Below are 26443 nucleotides of genomic sequence, written 5' to 3' on the forward strand. Positions count from 1 at the left end.
ATCTAACTTCCTCATAGCATCCTCTCTTCTATCTTGAGGAGGGGTTGGCAAAGGTAATAACATATTGAGCAATGAATTTAATGCACAGCTCAATAACTATTTTGTAATAGGCATTGTTTTATCACTCTTCACTTTGAGCTTTTAAGTAGCACTATTTCCTTGACTTTGTAATTAACAGCTTTTTTAAAAAAAACATGTTTTTAACATATTATGTAAGCACATCATTGTTATACTGTTATAATACTTGAACCTTACTGTTCAAAATTAAATAAGGAAAGAGAAAACCTTTTCTGGTCATTGTTACTTCTAACATTCCAAATCTGTATTTTGTTTCTTGATATTTCATGGGTAGTAACAGCCAATCATGTTTAAGTTTATGAACAACTTAACACTAGCTAAATACATGCGGTTTTAAAAGAAATATTCTTTGTTTCAGACAATGCTTAGCAGACTGTTGTTCTTCTCACCCCTGGAGCGAGGTCTTCACCTTGATCTGGATGAAACCCAACAGAATGAAAATAAAGAAGGGATGCACTTTCTAGGACGAAATAAAAAATCTGTGGCAATTCCACTTGTAGTTGACTGGTAGTGAAAAAAAAATACTGTGGACGGCATCCCACTGGAAACAGATTGAAACTAGGGTTGCTAAATTCCTCCCAATTGAAAAGATTGCAGCATTACCCATCAAAAGGCGCATGTTCATGTTGTGTTCTTAACAGAGTTTGGCTGTTTTGGTTAAGAAGTAGTAGAAAGATATCAGGAGACTCAGGGCTCTTTTTGTCATAGAACGCCCCAGAACGGAGTTCTGGCACTTTTTTTCTATGGATTTTCCAGAGTTGCATTCTTTTCCTATTGTTTCCTTTCCTATCCTTGTTTGTTTTTGAAAATGCCCCACTGGCAGTATGTTGTGAGTGGGGTCCCCTCGGGCGCTGTCTGCCTTCTCTAGAAGCCAGGAGGTGCTGGAGCACCACAGCCAGAGCATGGCTTGATTGGCTGGGTCGGACCATATGATATGGAAGCCGATGGTGGCTGTGGGAGACACATAAACATGGAGGCCATCTTTCACGAGAGCGTGAGTGAGACTTTTGCCTTTCCTTACAGAAGGTGGGGTGTGAGGTTAAAAAGAGGCAAAGCGAGAGGAAACAAAGGTGGCTGGAAGCTTGCCCGACAGTGAAACTTTGCTGTTTCAGTTCTATGGGTAGTTCAAAGGCTGGGATGTCTATGAAAATCTCTTTTTAATCTTTTATACTTTATATTCAAACTGCAGAGGGAAAGAATAAGAATAAAACCAACGTCAAAAACTATGGGACTGAAATATTAAATTTACTAAAGCAGCTGCATATAAGGAAAACTTATATAAAATGTTTTATAGATGGCACATGACACCAGTTAGAGAAAATGTTTAAAAATGTATCAAATATGTGTTGGAAATGTAAACAACAACCAGGCACTTATTGCCATCTCTGGCGGATATGTCCTAATGTTAAAAGGTTTGGTTTAAGATCCATATGCAGCTAGAAGAGATGATTAAAATACAGATAGAGTTTAAACCAGAACTCTGTTAGGAATATTAGGTTTGAATTATGGAAAAGAGAATGAGTATTTAATATTGCATGTGCTGACAGCCGCAAGAATAATATTTGCCCAATTTTGGAAAAATGAAAATTTACCATCTGACCAGGCTATAATAACAAAAATACTCGAATGTGCAGAAATGGATAGACTGACTTTAGAAATGAAAGAGAAAGAAGACACAATTTACTTTAAAACATGGGGAAAATTTTATTATTGGTTAGAAACACGCTAGAGTGAGAAAAGGTTATGAAATTTAAAGAGATAATTGATAATTTGTATTTATATTCCATGATTATTTGTATGAACTTGTTTTTATTTCTTCTTCTTCCTCTTTGTATATTTGTGATCTTAAATAATATGGTAAACTATAATTAATATGTAGTCTATTACTATTTTAAAGTGATTATAATTAATATTAAGCATTATTAAGTAGTGAAATGAATGAGACTTATTGACTAATTTGTTATTTATGTGATTATATGGAAAGTTGTTTAATAATAGAGTAATTAAGATTTAATATGTAAATCTGGACTGGTAGACTTGCTGAAGCAATATTATTTTGTGGGATTAATCCCGCTTTTGTGTTATCCCTTTTCCCTGGTCTAACCTTTTTGTATGTTTGCCATTGTCTTACCATTTTTGACCCTATCCCCTTATTACATTTATAAAACTCAATAAAAATATTTATATTAAAAAAAGAATAAAGCCAACGTGATTTGGAAGTAATAATAATAATAATAATAATATATTAATTATATATTGATCAGATGTAAAGGTAAACCTACAGTATGAGGTTTAATCAGATCTATTTATTAAATTGGGTTTACCTTAAAGGTAAATTAAAAGTAATCTGTTCACTGACAAAGTTTCAATTTTAATTTGTTTCAAGTCAATATCCATATTAAACTCCAAATGTAAATTTTTCCACATTGTTTGACAACTTCTTAAAAATAATTCAATCTTTTACAAGCAACCAAATTTTGTTTTATTGGGCCAATTTCATTCCACATAGAAAGCTGACATTTCCACTCATTAATCTAAATGGGTATGCCAGTGGTAAAAGATTAATAAAATGCCTTCTTGTAATTTAAAGCGACACAGTGCATGGTAACATTAATAGTATTAACAAAATTCTAGTCTTTTAGATGCACTAAAAGTTGAAGGGTTTTTTTTTCAACTACAAAGGTAAACCTTGTAGGGTAGGCAAGGCGGGTTGTATGATGTCTGTGAGTTCCAGCACTTTTTTTTTTTTTTACAAAAAAAAGCACTGAGGAGACTTATAAATATGAAACATTGTCTGAACTTCTGGTAAAGATTCACGAGTGAAGACTTGCATGGCTGCAGTCATGGACCCGAATTTGGGAAACTGGCTTCTGAATAATTTGCGGTATCCACTGAAAGTAGCAAACCAGGTGCCAAGATAATGTATTATAGTAGAAGACTGCTAGAAATTTCAAGAACAGAAAAGGAATTGTAAGATTTTTCTAGAAACCATAAAAAAATGTTTTCACTTTCATTGTTCATTCCAGACAGGATGGTTCCATAAATCACACTAAGCCATGTATTAACGATTACTGTATAAGTTACACTATATGCAATGCCATAATTCATGGTTTACAAGCTGTGATGATGACTGTAGTTACTTTTGCTGCTGTTATTGCAATAATTATGAAGATAATTTCAATTTATATTTGACTTTTCTGTCTCATAAATAAACTCTACTGGCTTGGTTCACATAACACATTAATCTCAAACTAAAAAAAAAAAAGAGTAGAAAGTGGTTTAATATGATGTATGAACACAGTCAATCTCTGTTCCCCTAACAAAATGATCTTCAACTAGGCTTGTTCCAGAATATGACTGATGAACAAGGGTAACTGGATTTGAAGAGCAAAATATCTGGAGAAGAATTGAAAAAGTCCTTGAACAACTGCAGACTCCAAAATCAATGAATACTCTGTCTACACACCTGTGTGCTGGCAGTAGGCATTGGGGCCCATAAGTAAAGGATGAAAGAGAAATACATATTGAAAATCCACACAGAAAAATCAGGAAAAAAATTCCTCTACATTGGTAAACAGTTAGGCTGACTGTCTAGTTAACTCAGCCTTAGTAATCTGGCCCAGTAAAACAACTGAAATAGGAGGAATTTTGGCTTCTCCACCAAATGTATCACTTAACGAAAGTCCACTTAAAGAACCCCATCCCTGAATCTTACTACCTCAGTGTTAGTAAGAGTTACTTACTACCCCCATGGTAGTAAGAGTTACAGAGCAAAGAGTTTTAGTTAACTCTCATAGCAAGGCAGACACAGAGTGAGTGGTCATCTGGAGAACCTGTATTATAAAAAAAAAATCCCAGCCAGTAGCTTATTCCCTAACTCTAACCTTTCCCTCCCCATAGTATATTTAACCTCCTTAATTTCTCTCTGAGATTTCAGAGTCCTGAACCGCTAGATTGCACCATGAATTCCTTTCCCTCCACCCTCATTCATGCCTGACCAGAATTCCTTATCAATAACACTGTCACTCAAACTCCCAATTCCATCCGCTTAGCTGAATGGGGAAGACAGAAGGCCTTGTTTATCAAAGTATCAGAAACCACACTCAGACTTAAATGAACCTCCCTCAAGCTGTTGTCAGGCCAAGCTCTTATCAGGCCTGTTATTTCCTGGACTGCACCACATTGTAGCCCGAACTTAATCCTCTCCAAATAGCTTCTGTACACACCATAAGCAGCCTGAAGGAACCAAGCAGGAACAGCAAAGAAAAAAAACTCTCTGCTCAATCTATATATCTCTGTTTGTTTATAAACTATTCAGCATCTCCCATGGGATGTAGGGATCAACAAATGCCTTAATGGACTTGGAAGGAAGTATGTCTACAGATAGACACTGACTAGTAAGGTCCAGAGAATGTGGGTCCCCTAGAAGATTTGGCATCTCCAGAGGCAGTATCATTTCAGAAACAGCTATAACAATTTCATTTGTGACTTTGAGCTCTCCAACCATGATTACTCACTTCTTCAAGGTACTTTGAAGAGACTCTACTTCAGATCAACAAAATGATACCCAGAGCCCTCAAACTCAATGTTGAAACTCTCTGGTTGAGTGTAATTTTGCTATGTTAGTTAGAATTTCCTCAGGCTTTCTATTTATGTCTTTTGATATAGCCAAATTTTGGTATGATCTTCAATGGGTTGGATAGTTGATTGTAGGCTGTAATATTCAAACCAATTTAGACTCATTTTGTTTTGGTCTTCCACCGTTGATTTTTAATTGTTTACTCTGTTCATAATTTTTGAATATCTATTTTGATATTACTGTAGTTATCTGGATATTATTAATTTCATATGTCTGTAAAAATAATGGGTAGCAGGACAAAATTGCCAATAAGCTGTAGCTCGGGATTTATTTTTAAAAACACAGACCTGCCCGGTATGGTGTTTTATCAGTATTTTTGACTCAAATGAACAGGCATTGGAGACTATTAACTCTGAGATTTGCAATAAAAGCAAGTAAAAATAATAATAGCATGCAGATCCTGATGTCCAAATTCAATGGAAGAAATACCATCAAGGGAATTAATCCTGGACAATTCCAGTCATTAGATACACTGCTGGAATAGTGGGTAGACTCAAGAAAACTAAAAGCCCTGGCTAGGAAGACCAGAAAAATAATGACAAGGAATCGTGCCTTTTATCTACCCAGTGACATTGACAAACTCTACTTACCAAGGAACATAGGTGGTTGTGGAATGTTGCAAGTACACCAGTGGAACAAGGAAAAGGGGCATTAGAAGAATATCTGAAGAATAGCAAAGAAGATGCACTGAAGCTAGTATACCAGGAAGGTTTACTGAATACCAGAGAAAAACTGGACTAGAAGAAAGACCAAATCAAGAATAAAAAGAAACAGCAATGCAAAGCAATACATGGCCAGTACACAAAAAAACTAACAAGTAAACCAGATAATAATGAGAACTGGCAATGGCTAAGAACAGGAAAGTTGAAGAAAGAGACAGAAGGGCTAATTCTGGCTGTACAAGACCAAGCTTTAAGAACAAATGCATACAAAGTCAAGATTGAGAAGACAACAACAGACAGCAAATGCCTCCTCTGCAAGAAACTGAAGAAACAGTAGACCACATAGTTAGCTGTTGAAAGAAGATTTCACAGAGTGACTACAAACAATGGCATGAGAAGTACTAACCATGATTCATTGGAATATCTGCAAGAAATATAATTTGCCTGCAAGCAAGAACTGGTAGGACCACAAAATAGACAAAGTAATAGAAAATGAAGAAACTAAAGTCTTCTGGCACTTTAGAATTCAAACAGACAAGCACCTGCTACATAACACTCCAGGCTTAACAATTATTGATAAGAAAGACAAGACAGACTGGATAATGGACATAGCAGTACCTGGAGACAAAAGAGAAGAGAAAGAAATGGAGGAAGTCACCAAATGCAAAAATCTGCAAGTAGAATGACTTTGACAAAAGGAAGCAAAGATAATACTAATAATGACAAGAGCCTTGGGTACAATGTCAAAACATTTGGAACACCATATGAACAGCATCGGCACAAATCATCATCAATCAAAAGGTAGCTTTACTTCAAACAGCTTACATCTTGTGGTATATCTTTAACACTATCAAACAACATCTACCTATTCCAGATTCTTGGGAAGGACTTGATAGCTGAATAAAAATGCCAAACCCAGCCAAAATATGTGGCTGACTGTGCAACCAACCCGTAAAATATACTATGCTCATATAACAGACTAGGTTTTGGGGAAGAACTCAGTGTGTATGAAGGCCAATACCAGCTAAAAAACTATGATTTCACATTTTTGTGTTTACAATAATAATAATAATTTATTATGCCAATCATAATAATGTATTATTATGATTCTCAACAACCTTTAATTTCCTTTAGTATCTTGTGGCTTTGAAATGTTCGATTTTTTTCCATTTTTCCACTTTTTTCATTTATGAAAACTAGATGAGGATTGGTTCTGTTGCTACAAATACTTTTTTAATTAAAAAATAAATTTATTCTTATTTTCAAAACTTCTCTCAACACAGAGTATAAAATATACAAACAACTCTGGAATATTGCAACAAGACCCTCTGGTATGACAACAGTGGAAATCATGATTCTCCATTTGCCTTGCTCCTTCAAAGTGATCCCATCTCATATATCATATTTGCTATCACATTTGTAAATTTGTGTGTCCTCAATTCTGCTATAATATTCCTACTTAAGAAATCTTGAAAGTGGCCTAAACTGATTTCAGTTGCTGGAGTTAAGATTTTAAATCTTTATTCTTCTGCTTGTAAGCCAATAGGTTTCCTTTTCAAGTCATGTGTTTCAGATTACCATATGATATGTAGCTATGAGTTTATACCATATTTTAGGCTAGACATCATTAAATATGATTTAAAAACCTTCAAGCTATTGTTCAAAAAATATCTTCACATACATAGCCAATGTTAAAAATGTATCTGGTGCTGTTTTCAGACTGCTGATTATATATGTGAGGCCTATACGTTGAGAAGAACAACAACAAATCCACCCACGTTTGATTCTAAATTAAGAAATTATATCAGATTAAGAAATAGTTGCTCAGCCTCATCTCTTAGTGGGCTCTAGTCTACAGGGCAGAGCACTGGCAAAGAATGGGATGGGATGGGATGGGATGGGATGGGATGGGATAGGACAGGACAGGACAGAACAGAACAGAATAGCTTTATTGGTCAAGTGTGATTAGACACACAAGGAATTTGTGTCCAGTGCATAAACTCTCAGTGTAAATGAAAAACAACAAAGTAATAATACTCATAATAACAAAGGATAATAATCATAATAAGGATAAAAGTAACATAGCCATACTACATGGTTAATATATTTATACATAAGATAGAACTGTGGAAATCAAGTGCTCAGCAGAGTGATGGCATGAGGAGGGAAAAAAACTGTCTTTGAATCTAGTTCAGGGATGGTGAATCTTTTAGAGACCGAGTGCCCAAACCGCAACCCAAAACCCACTTATTTATCGCAAAGTGCCAGGGGCCCATCAGCACTGTGGTGCCCTCAGGGGGGGCACGCAAAAAACAGGGGCGCAAAAATGGCCACCGCTGCACCACAGGGTGCAGATACAAGGCGCTGCACCAAGCAAGAATGGGGCAGGGCTAGTGAGTATCATGCAGGCACTAGCTCCACCTTATTTGCAGTGCGTGCATACTCGCGGCCCCGTGTGTGCACATGCACATGTAAAATACTTCTCCCTCCCTTTTCTTCCAGTCCACCAATCGACAATGGTTGGTGACCTCTGCTCTACCACCTCTACTTGAGCTTGCTAGTCAGCCGCTTCACCTTCTTTGTGCTCTTGCTCTGGGCAGTGATGGCGGCCTGATGGATCTGCTGCTGGCGTGCCAACAGAGAGGGCTCTGAGTGCCGCCTCTGGCACGCGTGCCATAGGTTCACCACCACTGGTTTAGCTGTTTTGGCATACAATGCTCCGTAGTGGTGACACAAGGGGAGAAGTTGAAACAGTTTGTTTCAACTACTAATGATTACTAATCTGTGTAGGATCCCTTTCAGAAGATATTTGTACAGGCACATGTACTCTTTAATGGATGCTGAACATGCTTTCAGAGAGATAAAGTAATGTAGTCCTCTTCTGGACTAAAACAAGCCAAAGATTAAGAATGGCCAGTGCCAGAGCAGTACCCTCTATTCACACAGCATCTTTGCAGTCTTGAATATGCAGCTTTGGCTAGTTATTTGGTGCCACTATCTTATCTTGTCAGTGATCCACAAATAAGGAGACAGGAAATTGAAAAAAGTCAGATTACTCAATAGTTTCTCCCGAGCATAAGTGGCAGCTGCTCAGCACTTTTAGCCCCAGACTGTGTCCAGCATCAACCCAGCCATGGGCCATCTGCTCTCTCCAACTCAGGGTCCCTGCTCTTGCCCCTCCACAAATGCTGGCTAGCTCAGTTGGAGAAGGAGGGGTGGTTGGAGGGCTTTAAAAGACTAAATTACTGAAATTGAGGAAATTCCTACCCTCTTCTCGGTGGAGCTTCAAACAAGCCATTTATAACCAGCCGTAAAATGTTTGCAGCTGGGGTGCTATATAAGCCATTTGTCTTAGCAATGGCATTCCTGATGCTACAGAGTATGTCCCACACTTGGAAATATATGTTCCACCAGAAATACCCACATCCACACAGAGGACTGGCTCTTCTGTTAGGTGAAGGGAGAGAACAACAAGAGGGAAGTTCTCCTGTATTGAATAAAGATGCCTCCAAAGCAATTTATCACCTGCAGAAGTGATAGGGTCTCAATTACAAGGGTTGATTCTAATAAAGATTCCCTCCGGCAGACAACATGGGCACATCCTTGCAGTTTTCTTTAAATGAATATGAATTCATTTCCTGTGGCTTTCTTCCGAAACATTTTTTTTATTTCTAGTCTACAGCCTGCAGATTTCCTGGTGGTCTCCCATCCAAGTATTATCTAGATCCAACTCTACTTAGCTTTTCAGGATCAGCCAGGGTTGGCTGGGGCTTTCATCTCCTGAGGCCTTGTATTACAGTTTCCCTCAGGTCAAGCTATTCCTGATGATTATGTAGAACATCTATATGGTTTTCTTACTGAGAATACAGAAATGTTTTGTCACTGTCACTTTACAGGATTTTTTGATGTAATTTTCCTTAGTTGACAGTTCTGGGATTTCCAGATGACCCATCTAATTCTATACATAATCGCACCCATATTACTTACATACTCTCCCTACAGATTAGCCCACATCCCTCCAATTCCTCTGCAGCCATTTATTTGACCCAATTTTCTGCAATCAAGTTTTAATGTTTCAAGCAAAATGATCCTATAAAGTTAAGTTCAGTGAAGTTACTATCCCTCATTATATATTTGATCTTATTCAGTTGTTTTACCATTCAGACTTTAATTGCAGCACAACATCAACCCAGAAGGGGCATACATAATCAACACTGTTCAATATATAATAGATGTTCTGTCCAGAGGCAATTCTTATTTGCTTGTGTATATATTGCCTGACTATGATAAAAGTTCATTTGTGATAGTGAACCTTCACTAAAGCAGTTGCAACTTTCTCCTGATTGCTACCTGAATTCCCACTTTATCGCAATACAGGGGTATCAAAAATGCTAAAATTTTGTAAACCTGATAAATAAAAATAAATAAAAGGCAGATGAAACATTGTGGTAGAAATATGTTCAGAAAAACATAAGTCCTGAGGCACAGATGCACTGGTTTCAGTCTGCAGCTACTTCTAGGGCAGGGGTGTCAAACTGCCAGCCCAAGGGCCGGATGCATCATGTTGAAACCTCGCCCACCCCAGCTCTGGCAATGGGGAAAAAGCCGTGATACGTTGCGACATGTCACATGACGTTGCGAGTTTGACACCCCTGTTCTAGGGGGGGAAAAGTCCAAGTCGCAATGCTGTTAGCAAAGACAATGTTGATGACATCATGATGATCTGATGCATATGTATGTGTAACTACTATGGGAGTCATCATCAGAGGCAGTATTGTGTCATACAGTTTCAGTTGACCTGAAATAATTAGGAAATCTTTTTTCTACATTGTATTTGCATCACCGTATTACCGCTATTGTTAGTTCCTCTGATCATGTGCACTCTTTCACTCTAAAGAGGAATTATGAGTCCTTGGGGAAAGAAACCTACTCAGTCCTATGTTTTGAAAAGTGGTTTGAAGTTTGGATGGGTGCCAAATCCATAAATCAGCTTTCCTCAACGTATTGTCCTCTGGATGTATTGGCACAAAGCAGACTATCCATAGCTTAAGGCCAAGGATTAGGGGAGTTGTTGTTCCAGTTTACCTGGAGGGCAACAGCTTGAAAAGGCAGTATCTAAATATCATATACTTCCACCTGTAGTATGAGTGAAAAGTAAAGCATTGTAACTGGCTCTCATTTATAAGGAGGCACCCCAATTAAAGTTTACCCCAAAACTATGCCCAGAAAACTTAAAGCTATTAAAAATACACTTACCCTGCTCATGCCCAGAGGCATTCCCTATTACTTAAGTCTGATTAGTTGGAAATGGAAGAGGAAAAGAATAATTATTATTAATATGCATTTTCAAATTATCTCAGACAGGCCTTTCTCTTATTCTATACTAATGAACTCTTTGTTCCCCTGCTCCTGCCAACAGTAACTGGAAGGCGCCTTCGAGGTCATCTAGTCCAACCCCCTGCTCTCGCAGGAGACCTATACTATTTCTGATATATGGCTGTCCAGTCTCTTCTTAAAAGCCTCGAGCGTTAGAGGGAGGGAGAGGCAATTTGTTTCACTGGTTAATTGTCAGTCGGGGTTTTTATTACTATCTCCCCTGTGTTCCTGCGAGGAAGCGTCTTCTTGCTCCTCCAAGTTGAGATTCTCCAGGAAGTGTTTTGATTTCCAGCAGCCAGCGAAAGAGTTAAAGCGCCACATTTTCCAGCCAGCGCCCGAGCAGCCCGGGCGGGGTGGGGCCGCTCCAAATGAAACCGCTTTGAAAGCGAGCTAGGGAGCCAGCGCGAACTCCCATCGGGCGCGGGGGAGGGAGGGAGAGAAAGAAGGAACTCAACACCCAAAACTCCGTCCCCAGGTATTCCCCTGCGACGCGGCTGCGAGCCCCCACCCGCTGGGCGTGTGTGTGTGTGTGTGTGTGTGTGTGTGTGTGTGTGTGTGTAAATATACATCTAAGACTTTTGCTTTTCCAAGTTGTAAACACCCGCGATGGGTGCCAAGAAAAAAGAGAGAGGGGGGGAGGGAGAGGGAGAGGAGAGCGGGCAAAGAGGGAAGCGATCTGGCAGCTGCTCAAAGAGAAAAAGGGAGCGCAGGAGGAACCGCTGGGGACACCCTTGGGTGTTTGACAGATCTCTCCGGCACCGCCGCCTCCACTTCCAGATTCTCCGGAATGTCTGAAAATAAAAGCGCCGCTTCGTCTAACCCGCCTCCTCCCCCCCCGCTGCCCCCCACGCCAGACTGACTGGACTGCCCCACTTTTGGATCTAGTTGCATCTGATGGTGGAAGGCGAATTTCAAGACTGCACATTGGCGCGCGCATTTTATCACAACTCCCCCCCCCCCAAGGGGAATGAAAGTTAAAATCAGTCCACAGCTGTCTGGCTTTTAAAGGATGAACATCACCTCCTGCTTTTCTCCAACTTTCAAATTAAACATACTCTCCCTCAGATATTCTCCTGTGGTTTCTGGTTCGCTCCTCTATACACATGCACGCGTACTCAGATCTTTTTTTTTTTTTTTTTTTTTTAAAAGAATGAAAGGGAACTTCAAAGTTTCCTCCTCATCTGGTGTTCATAATGAGCTTCCAAGTCAAGACAAAGAGCCACAAACTGGAGGTATTCCCCAGTTCCCGAGAAAGTGAACTCTCTCCCAAGATCAGAAGCGAAGAAGGCGGCGGCTATAAATGTTCCCGAGATACAATCACGCATGTTCTCCTCCCATCAAAAGACCGCGGGATGGGAGTGGGGGTGGGGCAGCGAGGGAATGGCTTCGTTCCTCGTATCCCTTTTCCCCAATGCCCATATCCCCTCTTTTGCAACTCTGGAGTTCCAAAGCAGGAAACTAAAAGTTGGAAAATTAGGTTCGAATCCACCACGCAATTCCGCCTACGCAGCAAACAGCGCCCCCTAGCAGGATGCCCCTCAGATCCACTCGTGCTCAGGGTCCACGAGCGATTTATTGAATGCACTACTCTACATTTACAACCCCACCCACGTCGACACTCTTCAGAAAACGAACCCATTACCGCAATTCATACCCCCACCCCACCCCACCCCACCACTAAGTGTCGATCGGCGACAAGTCCACCTACATTGTAGGCTGGCCGGCTGGGGCCACCCGAAGGGATCCAAGCCCAAGGAAAACGGACTGATGCTCGATTTCCGTAGCATGCAAGCGCTCCGGTTAGTAACATCGTAGAGCTGTCGCGGCGTGACGGCGAATGCCTCCATGCAGTCGTACATCTTCCCCCTCCGGAATCCGCTTCCAGTGGAAAGAGGCGAGGGAGAAGAAGGATGTGGTGGCGAAAATATGGTGATGATGATGATGCTACTAATAGTGAGCTTGTGCTGGTGATCCAGGAAGAAAAGGAAATGTTCGCCGCCCTCCCGGAGAGGCCGCGGGAGGGGGAGAGGAGGAATAACTCGGCTGATATCAAACCAGTCCGCTCGCACTCACACACCACCTTCTCTACGTCCCGCGTGTAATACACGTCCCGCGTGAAGTTGGGCGCTGAGAAGTCCCGGCTTTCCGGTCGCTTCAGCTTGCTCGCTGAAGAAGCTGTTACCTTGCCGCGAAAGCGGCTAAGAGGACTCCCCAATTGGTGGGTGTGGCTTCGGAGCGAAAGGGGCTGGACCATATGGGCCCGATACACAAAATCTGACTACACACAACAGCCACATACGGGAGCATAACACGCCGAGGACCTAGGAAACGCGCCCAAACAGTGATTTGGCAAGCACGCAACAAGGAACAATAGGCAAACGCGCGCGCACACGTAGACAGGGCTGTTGTTGGCTGCCGTGTGTGTGGGTTTGGTTTGGGGTTTTTTCCCCCCCTCCTTTCTCTTACTGCTTCTCTTTCCCAAGCCGCACCCACGATGGCACTCAGAAATCAGCAAGCAGAAGATTACGAAGTTTAGCAAACGTACCAGCTGATACGCGTATTTACTCGGAAGAGAGTTCAGCGGAATTGAGGGTTGAGTAAACACGCGTGCATTCGTGAGGCAAGGCTGATAGAGCGCCCATCGAGGGAACACCGCATTTATAATCCAAGAGGAGCCGGCCCTATCGTTAGACTGAGTTCAGTAAGCCTATAAAACAAACCGATTTGGGGATAAGGTAGAGAGCGGGGATTAAGTGCGGCATGATACAGCCTGGCCTGACTTCCCAAATTAGTTCTCTATTTCCATTGTGCTGGAAGGTGCTGCCCTATAATGAAGGTTGAGTAACTTTGAAAGTTGATCCCAGGGAGTTTTTCACCCTGCTACAAATAGCTACTTTTTGTATACGCCTGCCTCTGCCAGCAAAATGTATTGACTGAAAAAGGGCCCACACTTCTGTATTCACAGTGGGGAGATGGCTGAATAGAAGACCTAAGCCTGCCCTGAAAGGTGAGAGGAAAAATAGGTACCTTTCCTTTATAATCCCCTAAGAAACTTGGCAAAAGTTATGAGCAGAGAAGTAATATAGGAAACTGCACTGGAGTCCACATAGAATAAATACAATGTAACACGTCAGCAACTCAAAGTTGGGAATAGGTGGTACAGATAGTCCTCAACTTACAACAGTTCATTTAGTGACCATTCAAAGTTACAACGGCACTGAAAAAAGTGATTTATGACCATTTTTCACACTTAGATCAGGGTCCTCTGTGATCACCTTTCGTGACCTCCTGACAAGCAAAGTCAATTGGGAAGCCAGATTCACTTAACAACCGTATCATTAACTTAACAAGTGCAGTAATTCACCTAACAACTGTGGCAAGGTTGTAAAATGGGGCAAAATTCACTTAATGACTGACTCACTTAGCAATGTAAATGTTGGGCTCCATTGTGGTCATAAGTTGAGGACTACCTATAATGATCCTGGAATATCTTTGTAGGAAGGAGCTTTGGATCCATCCCATGCATAGCTGGAATCAACTTTTCAGTAGGATCATTGCAAATAACACCGAGCATTCAGCAGAGTACTTGAAATGAATGTCTATTCTCTTCATTGTGTCTTAATTATCATCAGAGAGAACCCCAGCAGATAAATTCCTCATGGCCAAATCACAGCATAGAAAGCAGTTTTTTCTCTTCCCATGTCCACTTAGTTATGTGGAACAGGAATTTAGTTCTGAAATCCAACACTTAATTCCAAAATCAAGGGATGGGATTTTGGAAAGCTACCCAAATAATTAGTCTTTTGTGCATATATATAAAAAAATAAACCAACTCTGAATTCAAAACATATCTTGCTGTTTTTGTACGCATAATCAGGATAGTTAAAGAGATAAATATTTCCACATTGGAAATGCATGTTTTATTCACTTTTAAAAAAAACATAGTGAGTACAATATCTGGGCACAGCAGAGGAATCTGAATTTAATTAATAGAACTAAAACTTTGTGATATTGGTTTATGTGACTGCTACATTCCCATGTCACAGCACAGAGCAAATACGTTCTTTACCACATTCAGATGTACAGCCCCCCCCCCTTTTTTTTTTCCTCTCCCAGCCAGTCTCTCAAATCATTTTAAGAAATTTTGTAATGGTGCAGGATATATTCATACATATATAAGCTGGCCATGTGGCAAGTGAACTAACTGCAGTAATCACTTTTTCGCATGCAAAATCCCTTCTGGATCTAATTTGTCCCTACAGATGGGACAAAGCTTGATATGCAGAAATCAAAAAATGAAACATTTCAAAATTAGTGACTAGCATCCACCTATAGATAGATACCCCTGCCTGTCACAGGTAACACTGTTGCCCTCAATAAAGCCATTTAGCTTTTTCCGCCCTGATTCACACATTACCTACAACATGGTTATAGGGAAAGTGGTACAATGGATAAGATAATGGACAAACTGAGGAGGCTCGGATTCAACTCCATCCTCAGCAGTGGAAAGTCATCAGGCCAATTAATATCTCAGCCTAATGCACCATACGTGATTCCTATGAAGAAAATGGAATACCATGTACACTGCTTCAGGATGCTGGAGGAAAGGTGGGGTAATGAGATATAAAAAGTCTTTCAAAAAGTCTTAATAATGTCCCTCACCCAAGATTTCTCAGTAAGCCATGGAAAAGAGGAGGAGGGGGTTTTCATGTGGATATGCTACTGGCTAATGGATAGAAAGCAAAGAGAAGGAGTAAATGGACCTTGCTCACAAAGGATGGAATTTGTGGAGCCTTCCTAGGATTGGTGCATTTATATCAAGACATTTATAGATGATCTGGAATTGGGTGAGCCTAGTGGAATAGTCAAATTGACTGATAACATTCAATTGTTCAGAGTGGTAAAAATAATAAGGGACTACAAAAACCCCATTAGAGAAATGGGCATCAAAATGTCAGATGTCATTTGACATGAACAAGTGTAAAAGTAGTGAACATTGGTGCCAAAAATCCTTATATCAACTACTGGGATCAGAGTTAGCAGTGATTGACAAGGAAAGAGCTCTTGGAGAAATGGTAAACAATTGACCGAAGGTGCGGACACTGTATATGTCCATCTCTGTGGAAAAGGCCAACAGCTTATTAGGGACAATAAGTAGTATTGAAAAAGGGATGCCAACATTATAAATGCTCTTACAAAAGTCAACAGTGCAAGTGCAATCTGGAATATTGTATGTATTTCTGTCACTGTACCTCAAAAGAGATATAGCAGAGCAAGAAAAGGTTCAGAGGAGGACAACTAAGATGATCAAGGGGCTGAAGTGATTTCACTATGAGGAAAACTTGCCACATTTTTAGTTTTTAAAGTTTTTTAGTCTAGAAAGGGGGCAAACAAGAGAAGATGAGGTATATAAAATTATGTGTGGTATGGATAAAGTGGACAATAAGCTGCTTTCCCTTCCCAAAATATAATACCAGAGGTCACCCAATGAAATTGAAGGAAGGAAGAAATGGGACAGGCAAAAGGAAATATTTTTGTAACCAAACTTTGGAATTTGCCACCACAAGATGTGGTACTGACTACCAGCTTGGCTGGCTTAAAAAATGAGTTGGACCAATTCAGTCATGGGGAACAATTAGCCTTGATGACAGTATGTCAGCCTCTGAAGGCCATCTGCTGGGAGATAATGGGTTTCCTTGGGCAGTTGATTGGCCACTGTGAGGACAGGCTCCAATCCAGCAGTGCTTACAAATAAACAATAAACAAATACATGGTTTAGTTAGCCATCACACAATTGGATTGGTTTATAGAACATTGTTGTTGTTAATTGCGAAGTCGTGTCCGACCCATCGCGACCCCATGGACAACGTTCCTGCAGGTCTTCCTGTCCTCTACCATCTTCTGGAGTCCATTTAAGTTCACACTTACTGCTTCAGTGACTCCATCCAGCCATCTCATTCTCTGTCGTCCCCTTCTTCTATTGCCCTCAATCTTTCCCAGCATTAGGCCTTTTTCCAGTGAGTTCTTCCTTCTCATTAGGTGGCCAAAGTATTTGAGTTTCAACTTCAGGATCTGGCCTTCTAAAGAGCAGTCGGGGTTGATCTCTTCTAGGACTGACCGGTTTGAATGCCTTGCAATCCAAGGGACTCGCAGGAGTCTTCTCCAGCACCATAGTTCAAAGGCCTCAATTCTTTTGCGCTCAGACTTTCTTATGGTCCAACTTTCACAGCCATACATTGCAACTGGGAAAACATACTGAACCATAAACCATTAATTACAAACTACAATAACTGGTTTACACAACAAGCCAACACCAAATACCCACATCATGGTTTAGTGCATAATCTGTCTCTTTCTCCCCAGCACCTGCAAAAGTGGTAAAAAAAATATTGTTGAGCTAAATACTATTATATTTGGCATGCAGATTTTTGAAAGGTCTTTCATCATGTAAAAGGAAGCAAATTAATTAAGTAAACTTCTTTATGTTTGCCACATATATTAATCATTAATAATGTGTCCTCCTAAGCTTTTTTCAGCCCTGAGTCTACAAATAGGACCCTCAATGGGCAAACACTTTGCTCTGACCCTTACTTTTTCTGCAAATCTCATTCCAAATTTCATGCCAGTCTTGATCAAATAAGTGATGTGACAACAGAACCATATGGAATAAGAACTTAGAGATGCATGAGCTCTCAATGGATCTGGGAACTTTCTTCAGCAACAATTTTGAACAAAACTCAGTTTTGCTGTATCAAAATAAAACTCTGCAAAGATAGAAATATGCAGCCCTAAGTTATTTGGCAGCTATGATAGCCAGGTTATCTTCATTGGAAAGAAAGTGAGAAATATTCTGAGGGTATTGATTGGCTGATAAATAACCATGGGCACATACTTCCTAGGCTGCCTTATAAAACACTGGCACATCCTCTAGAATCTTATCATGAATGATCTAGTCACATGAACGCACCTCCCCAAAAGGGAGAGAGGAAAACATAATAAAGTATACCTGTGGCCGTTTAATTAGAAAAATTAGAAATTGTTTTAGAATGTGAAAGATTGATAGAAGATTCTTTAAATTTTGATGAGATCAATCCCACGGAAGGTTGCAAACTACAAATGTGGAAATGGGGCTGGGAGAAATTGTCCATAAGGTCAACCTGAGCCAGTTGTCAATTAGTTTACTTTAGATACATTATATAGCAGTGGTTCTCAACCTTTTTAATGCCGTGACCCCCAACCGGTCGTAAGTCGAGGACTACTCAACTGGTGCAGCACCGTTTGCAGAATGGGACTTTTGGCGGGCTCAGCAGGGCAGAGACAGCCTGGACAATTCCTATTGGCTTTTGAAAGCCAATCGAATTAAACTCTATTCAAGAGAGTCTATTTTATTGGCTTTCAAAAGCCAATAGAATAAAAGGGAGTGGCACAGCTAAGGAAAAGGGGGGAAGAAATGGCAGACTGCGTTGTTTGGCGACCCCCGTGAAATGGTCGTTCGACCCCAAATGGGGTCCCGATCCACAGGTTGAGAACCACTGTTATATAGAGATCTAGCTCTCTTGGAGAAGGCTTTGATGCTGAAAAAGATGGAAAGAAAGAAAAAGAAGAGGATGACCAATAGCAAGTCTATAGTCAGTTGCAGTGTTGATGAATGCATCATTGGGAGACCTAAAGGATTAGCCTGGGAACAGATCCTCCTGGAAAAAAATTGGTCTATGTGGCTGGTACATAGACAATCAGTCAGTCAGTCAGTCAGTCATCACACCTTCCTCCTTGGAATTTACCAATTGTGCACTGAAATAACCCAACCACTAAATCTGAGCATAGCAAGGAAGCTCAATTCTCCATCAGGTGCAGCTTCAGGCAATTAAATGTTCTGCTGCTTTGAGATACATGTCTTCAGCCTCTTTAGTTAATCCCTGTGGTCATTGCGGCACTTGCTCTCACAGCTCCCAATTGGTATGGCATTCCCAGACTATGTCCCACAACAATCCCAAAGGTTCTTTTTCCAAAAGGCAACTGAACTTTCTTAGTTTTTTTCTTTGAAAATGTTTCACTTCTCATCCAAGAAGCTTCTACCAGAACAGAAGAAACTTACTGGATGAGAAGCTAAATGCTTTCAAACAAAAAACCAAGAAAGTCGAGTTGCCTTTTGAAAAAACAGCTTTGGGAAAACCATGACCTAGATGATTGAGAATATCCATATACCTGTCCCACAATATTCTCTGATCCCATCCAGTTAATTGGCTATCTGCTTTTCGATGGAGTAAATCTCTGACATTGTTCAGAAAAAATATTTATTTCTCCTCTTGAGTGGCTGAATAGCCCCATCATGGTGAAACCTGTCCCCTCCCTAGAGGCTGGAATAAATTGGCTCATTTATGCATGCGCGCGCACACACATGGCTGCTAAGATCTTTTCACCCTCCTCTCTCTTTCTATCTTGTTTCCACTAAATGGGCCAATATATACACACTTGCTAGTTGTGCTGGAGAAGGCCTACATTTGTACCTCCCTCTGTCTTGGCTGAGTTAGGCTTGTTCCCTGCCTCCCCCAGCCCCTATGCCAAACTTAAATTCCTTTGTCCCTTGCCGAGTTTGGGCAAACCAACATCAGGTTTCCCCACTAACTAAACTGGGTTACTCCTCCCCCCCCCCCATAATCTCAACTCTCTCTTTGTTGGTTGGGCTAGGCTCTGTGCCAGTGGTTAGCCAGACCTGGCCAGGCTGTTCCATCTCCCTCTCCGGCAGCCTCTCCCTTTCCTTCCAGCTCAAAGGCCGAGCAAGCGAGCGTCAGCCGAGCCAGCGGTATGAACTCCGCAAGAACCCCCTTTGGGTGCAGTAACCTCTATATGACCCAGCTCCATGGCAGCCCTTCCCTTCCCTTCTCTTCTCTGCAGGCCCTTGCTTTTTCCTTTGGCTCAGCTTTTCCACAGGCTCCTTCTGTCCTGCAGCCTTCAAAAACGGGTTCACAGTTCTTCACTGATGCCCGTCTTCTGCCACCCATCCCCTCGCCATCACTTTGGCAACAAGTCAGTTTTGAGCTCTTCTTTTTAAACTTAACTTAAAAGCAGCCGACAACAGTTGTATTTTAGCCTTTGTAGCAAAAGGCTTCAGATTTGCATGCTAGGTATTCACATACACAGCGGAACAGTAACCTCAAGTATTTCTCCTCTCTCCTTCAGCTTTCATTCCACCTATGCTCTTACACTGAGTGTAGTCCATGAAAGGGGAAGGAGGGGGAAGTTAAAGATCTACAAAGACTTAAAACACCACAAATCTAAAGGTTTCGGCATGCTATGCTATCAAGGCCAGAAAGAAAATCCTCTGGATTTGCCACAAAACAGACTGAGATCCTTACTATCTATGAACAAGATTAATCAGTGGGGCAGTGGGAAGGAACCCCTGCCCCATGTGCTTTGCCCCCTCCAACTCCTATGTCTATCTTTCCCAACTGTGAGGAATGCAACCCACTGAATCACAATCCCCTTTCACATACAACGAAACCCTGCTCTGCACCCCATTTAGGCTTTCCCCCAAAACTAATACCGCATGCCAGCATTCACAGTGGATAGTTTTAAACTGCAGATTCAATAATCTCCTCCTCCCAATATTTAAGAGGGGGGGATAAAAAAGCTCCCCCCCATGCAGGAATCAATCCTGGACCCTTAATAACCAAGGAAGTGTAGATACAAGGGAGACCTTAGTTTTAAAGGACATTAGTCAGTTCAATTGACTTAGTAAATAACAAACTCAGGGAGCTTTTCCTGAGCACACAGGAGCATTTCCCCCCCCCCCACTCTCCCTGAAAATGTCTCCAGCCTGTACTGACATAAGACTCTGCCCTGCAGCTGCTCCCCCTTTCTCTGCCTTGTGGCTTTTCGTTGCTGAGTAGAGACTCAGACCGGCGAAGGTTTCTTCCTTGCATCCCTTTGGCTGCTCTGCAGAGATCAGAAAGGTTCCAATTAGCCTGATCCGCCTGCCCACTAATTCAAACCAGAAGTTGCTTTGCACGGGCTCTGCTCTGTGGCTGAACTGTGCTGGAGTCCCTGCATAAAGGCATTCCCTCCCTTGCTCCCTCTCCCCTTCCCCATTGCCCCCATCTTGAAACGTATCTCCAGAGGGGAAGGGAGAAGGAGGGCAGGGGGAAAAGTATCTTTCACCAAGGTCTGGTCTGAAATGTCTTCCTTAGCTTTGCAATGCCCTTGCTTTTTTTTTTTTTTCTTAGTTTTACACTCCAGGGTGTGTGCGGGTGTGTTCCCCTTACCTGCAACTTTCAGTAAAAAAATAATAATAATAATAAATGTCTTCCCAGATTAAGGTTATCTTTTGGATCAGTCTCATATGTCATTTCCTCCCACATACACCCCCTCATCATCTACATAAATTAACGAAGGGAGTGGAATTATATATCCAACCCTCAACCACAAATTAGGTATCTTTTCAAGTATGGGAAGCATAACGAGGTCATTTGATTGCATTAGAACCATTCAAAGGCCAAAACCAAACATGCCTTATTATTATCTTACAGAGAAAGAAAGGAGAGTTATATTGAAAAAGGAGATACTAAATACAAGTCTTTTTTTTTTAATTTTGGACAATCTTATTGTGGACTACAATTCTTCAGATGCCTGGAATTCTGTCTTGATCTGCATATGGATGAAGACATGCCCATGAAAAACAATAACAGAACAAAATGGTCAGAGAGAAAAAAAATAAACGTAACTTAATTCCATTAGAAGACCTGCAGCTCATCTTGAAACATTCAGAAACTGGATGAGCCAGGAACAAGCATCATTATAAACAACCTAGAATAAAAAGGTCCTGGAGAAAAAGCCTTTTAGAGCAAAAGATGTTAAGATGTTTAGAAGACTGCCATTATTCTATACCCCAGAAGTGAAGATTCTGCAAATGTTGCTGTAGTGTAACTTCAAAAAGCTCCAGTCAGCTTGATTAGGGGGTGAAGAAACTTGGGAATTGTAGTTCAACAACCCCGAGGTCCAGAATTTTTCCCCTTCAAAATGATAATTTGAAGGCATCAATCTTCCGGTAAATGAGTACTGAATATATTAGTAAAAGAGTGAGCAGTCTACTTCATTAGATTCACAAACTGAACACATCAAGCTGACTTATCCGAAGGCAATCCAACTGCCTTTGAATTCAGTGCAGCTTACTGTGACTAGTTATGAATATCCATATTCTTACACAGGAATGCTTCTTGGCCCTGGTGACACCTTTTAATCCAGCCTCCCAATCCAACACCTTCCAGATGTGTTGGATTGCAATCCCTCTATGTCCAGCCAGAATTCTGGTGGCTGTTTTCCAATAAATGTAGAGGGTGCCAGGCTGAGGAAGAGGGACACTCACTAGAGATATCTCAAACCAAACCAATGTCTAGATACATACAGAAGCATTATGCTATAGACTGGCTCCTTCTAACTCTAGTTATAATGGCGAGCATGCATACATATAAAGGAGCGACTAAACCAAGACACTAATGCAAAAATAATGAGTAATCCTTTCCCCAAACAACAACAAAAAAAAATAACAAAAACCAAAAGCATCATTTTAAAGGCGGGCCTCTGGAGAAATATTCATACTACTTTGCCACCTAATACAATAAGGAGATCTTACAGTATATATCTGGTCTTCTAGTTCATGGGTCAGTTGACTGGGTGGCTATGTTTCCACAAGTACAATACAGTTTTCGGATATCATCATAAATACTCAATACACTGTCCCTCCCAGCAGATGCAACAAATGCTTGAAGTTGAATCCATGCTGTGTATGATCACAACAGAGTGACCCTGGGCTGGAAGCCAGATACTTCTAATGTAACAGTTACATGTCCAATGGCTGTATGAATGGAAAGTCAATCAGTGTAGCTTAGATACCACATTTTTCTGAGATTGTTGGCTACCTGGCAATCTACTGCAGAGAAAGAGAGAGAGGGAGGCTGAACCCTCTTCTTACTTTTGAGAATAGAGTGGAATTGGAGCAGGAATTCTTGCACTAGATACAAAGCATATCTCTGATTTGGCTGAGCAGAAAAGAAAGTAAGGATGGAAAACATTTTCTACTTTCTTCCATGAAACCATGGAAATGGGAAAATGAAAGAATAGCGTAACTTTTTTTTTTTTTTAAAGCATAATTTTTATAATTCCTGGACCAGAGGTTTGGGAGACAACCTGGGCAAAAAAGGGTATAAAAATGTAAGAACTTTTGTCTTCTACTATAGCCAGAGAAGTGGGATTTGCTGAGGCTAGGATTTCAGGTTAAATAGGAATTCTATTTAACACAATACTAGTGACAGCCTTGTCTCTACAAGCGTGGCTGCCTGACTCCTTGCAATTTTCTGTCTTTGTTCTAGCTGGGGCTGTGATCTTCTCAAAGCAGCAGGTCCATAGTCTGGAGGCTCTCACAACTTCTAGTTGGACAACAGATCAAAGCTGTGGCCAGGAGACAATCAGCTGCAGCCAGTATCCCAAAAGGACATCTTTGAAATGAGATGTGCTAGCCTGTAGTCACCTATGCTTTCATCACTCACATTTTGACTACTACCGTAAGGTGCTCTGCTTGAACCTGCCTCCAGTTTAGTGCAGGTAGTCCTCAACTTATGACCACCATTGAGCCCAAAATTTCTGTTCTTAAGTGAGACATTTGTTAAGTGAGTTTTGTCCCATTTTACGACCTTCCTTGCCACGGTTGTTAAGTGAATCACTGCAGCTGATTAGTTAGTAACACGGTTGTTATGTGAGTCTGGCTTCCCCATTGATTTTGCTTGTCAAAAGGTTGCAAAAGGGGATCACGTGACCTTGGGACACAGCAACAGTCATAAGTATGAGTCAGTGGCCAAGCATCTGAATTTTGATCACGTGATCCTGAGGATGCTACAAAGGTCATAAGTGTGAAAAACGGCCATAAAGCACTTTTTTCAGTGCTGTTGTAACTTCGAACGGTCACTAAATGAACTGTTGTAAGTCGAGGACTACCTGTACTCAGTATGCTGGTTGGTAAAAATTAGTTCAGCAGGCCAACACTCCTCATTTGGTCACGGCACTGCTTTTCTATAACTTTCTGAGTACAATTCAAAGTGCTGGTTATCCTTTATAAAGTCCATCTTGGCGCAGGTCCCAGTTACTTAGGGACTATCTATTCCAGGTAGAATTTGCCCGTTCTGTATGTCTGATTCAGAAAAATGCACTTTATGAAGGTAAAAGGGTATAGTAGAAGGAAGCAAGTGCACGTCTTGTAGAATAGTCTCCACCACGCCTGCTCCTGATAGCAATGGGTTCTCTTTCACTGACCTTTAGGAGCAAGCTTAAAAAACAAATTCTCTTTTGCCAGACTTTTGAATCTTAATTTATTGGGGTTCCTATTGCCTTTTACCTCTTGGATGTATTACTTTAGTTTAATTTTTTACTATGATTGTTTTACGGTTTTAGCAGTGTTTAATGATCATAAGCCAACCCAGTCTCGCGTTATTGAATTGGCACAGAAATAGGATAAAATAAATAAGAAGTAAATACGGCTATATTTTCTTTCACAAATGAATTGTTATTTAGTTGCTTCCAACTCTAGTGCACTAAACCTTTCTTAGCTTCCTTTTTTTTCCTATTTATGTCTGTCATCTGTAGCAATGTTCTGAAGAACCAACTCTTTGACAGACTGAAAAGCTTATCTTTGAATTGTCTCAAAACAATGTATACAGAACTTCCAAATATATTTAACCCTTTGATATAGTAATTATGTTTTTAATGGGTCTGCACATAATGTGTGTTGTTAGTGGCTTAGCAAGACATCCTAAACCCAGCCAGGGTGATCTTTAAAGATGCTTATGTTAAAAATGAGGTTTTAGCATGATCTATAAACCAAATCATGTAGTAGTGTATACACCACCCTTTATAGTTTGAATAAACTACAGTTTGTTGCTTTTTCAACACACCACCATTAAGCAAATGATTGCTTAGCACAACTGTGAACTGACCAGTGTGTAGGGACCCCACTCACTTAGTCAAAACCTGCAGAGGCAGTATTATTACAGGGTCCTTCAATATTCAACATCTAAATACCCAGCTGAGAAATACAGTCTCAAAAGTCCTGGAAAACTGACAGTTCAGTTTCTGGAATACAAAAGTCAGCACTGCTGGAAACAAAACTCCAAAAGTTATCAGTCTGACCCATTTCAGAACATTCCCACTTATTTGCAAAAATTCTCATTATGGTTACAGTATTGGACATTAGAAGGGCTGTCAAAAAACCACAACAGAGAGCTGTGCAGCATGTCTCTTTGCAAAAACAACTGCTTTCCATGGAGCCAGCTTTTATCAGTTCAACAATTGTAGGAAACATTGGCAGTCTTGGGATTACTTGCTTTTTCTAGAGGTCATTCTCCCTTCTTCAGCTGGTAGTTTTATGTCTGTATGAGTAACTTTTGCTATCCGTAGCAACATGTTTCTTACATCCTATAATACCCTTTGCAGCTTGATGTGCTTGACAATCTGCAAACATTAATATGATGAGGCAAAAACATAATCAATGGAGTATATACTTTGGGGTGGAAAATACAGTAAATGTGTATTTCTTTTAAAGCTGGTATTTCAACATTTTGGTGCTGACTCATTCCATTTGACTACATGGAAGTAGATGCCTCCACATCGTGCCACAAATCTTTTGCTTTTTTGTAACCCAGGGCTAGGCACAATTAGGTACACCTCATCCCCTTGAACTCAATAGACACTAAGCACATCTCACCTGGCTTAGATTCAGGGTGATACTATACTGGTAGTCCTCGACTTCTAACAGTTCATTTAGTGACCATTCAAAGTTACAACAGCAGCTGAAAAAAAGTAACTGCTTTTCACACTTAAAACTGTTGCAGCAAATTCAGACTCTTGGCAATTGACTCATATTTATGACGGTTGCAGTGTTCCGGGGTCATGAGATCACTTTTTGCAACCTTCTTACAAGCAAAATCAAATGGGGAAGCCAGATTTGCTTAACAACTATTACTAGCTTAATTGCAGTGATTCACTTAACAATTGTGGCAAGAAAGGTCGTAAAATGGGGCAAAATTCACTTAACAACTGTCTCACTTAGCAACAGAAATTTTGGGCTTAATTGTGTCATAAGTCGAGGACTACCTGTAAATCAACATGCTAATTTACTTGTTTCTCTTCCTGGGATCCCACAAAAATTCAGGCTGTGAAGTACATTTCAAAGACTGCTTTGGAACCTAGATTCCAAGCAATTTTTACTAATATAAGTAGTATTTGCATAAAGCATCTTTTCTGTAGTTTATTTTATTTTAATCTTCTTGATCCATTGCTTCTGCATCTGTTTGTATCCTCTCACTTTTTATATCCTCTCACTCTTTGCATTTCTCATAAAGCAGAGTCATTCATACTTGAGCAATATCGTTTATCTAGTTAAATGACCCCGCTTTCTTTAGTAGCTCATTATGCCCTGAGTTTCCTGGAGTGGGAAGGAGGAAGGGTTTGAATCTTGCAGCTCCACCTCTAAATCTGACACTGTTTTCTAGCTAAAAGATTGCGTGCGCTCTGCTAAGGGAAGTCAGGAAGTTCCAGTGGTGGGAACTGGTCCTAGGCACAAACCTTCTTCAGTTCTCGTTAGAGAAGCTGATAACTGTTTCCTGTTGCAGCAATGTTGACAGTTTCCTCTGCATGTTTGGGT

General features: G+C 40.7%; 1 protein-coding gene across 6 annotated transcripts in view; it reads right to left on the reverse strand.

Moving 5' to 3' along the window:
* RARG (retinoic acid receptor gamma) overlaps positions 1-26443 on the reverse strand; it is a 170269-nt gene that overhangs the window by 37724 nt on the left and 106102 nt on the right. Inside the window, exon 1 of one of the 6 annotated variants that reach the window (XM_039330523.1) lies at positions 12464-13936. The exons of 4 other annotated variants lie outside the window; for them this stretch is intronic. In XM_039330523.1, coding sequence (XP_039186457.1) covers positions 12464-12614 — 151 coding nt within the window. In that variant the 5' untranslated portion in view covers positions 12615-13936. Of the gene's footprint in view, positions 1-12463; positions 13937-26443 lie in introns of those variants that run through there. One more of the 6 variants, XM_039330522.1, reaches the window with a different exon arrangement.

This window comes from Crotalus tigris, unplaced genomic scaffold (assembly GCF_016545835.1).
Source record: "Crotalus tigris isolate CLP2741 ecotype Arizona unplaced genomic scaffold, ASM1654583v1 scf7180000024429.2167931701:2281839, whole genome shotgun sequence".
In the NCBI taxonomy this organism is placed as follows: domain Eukaryota; kingdom Metazoa; phylum Chordata; class Lepidosauria; order Squamata; family Viperidae; genus Crotalus; species Crotalus tigris.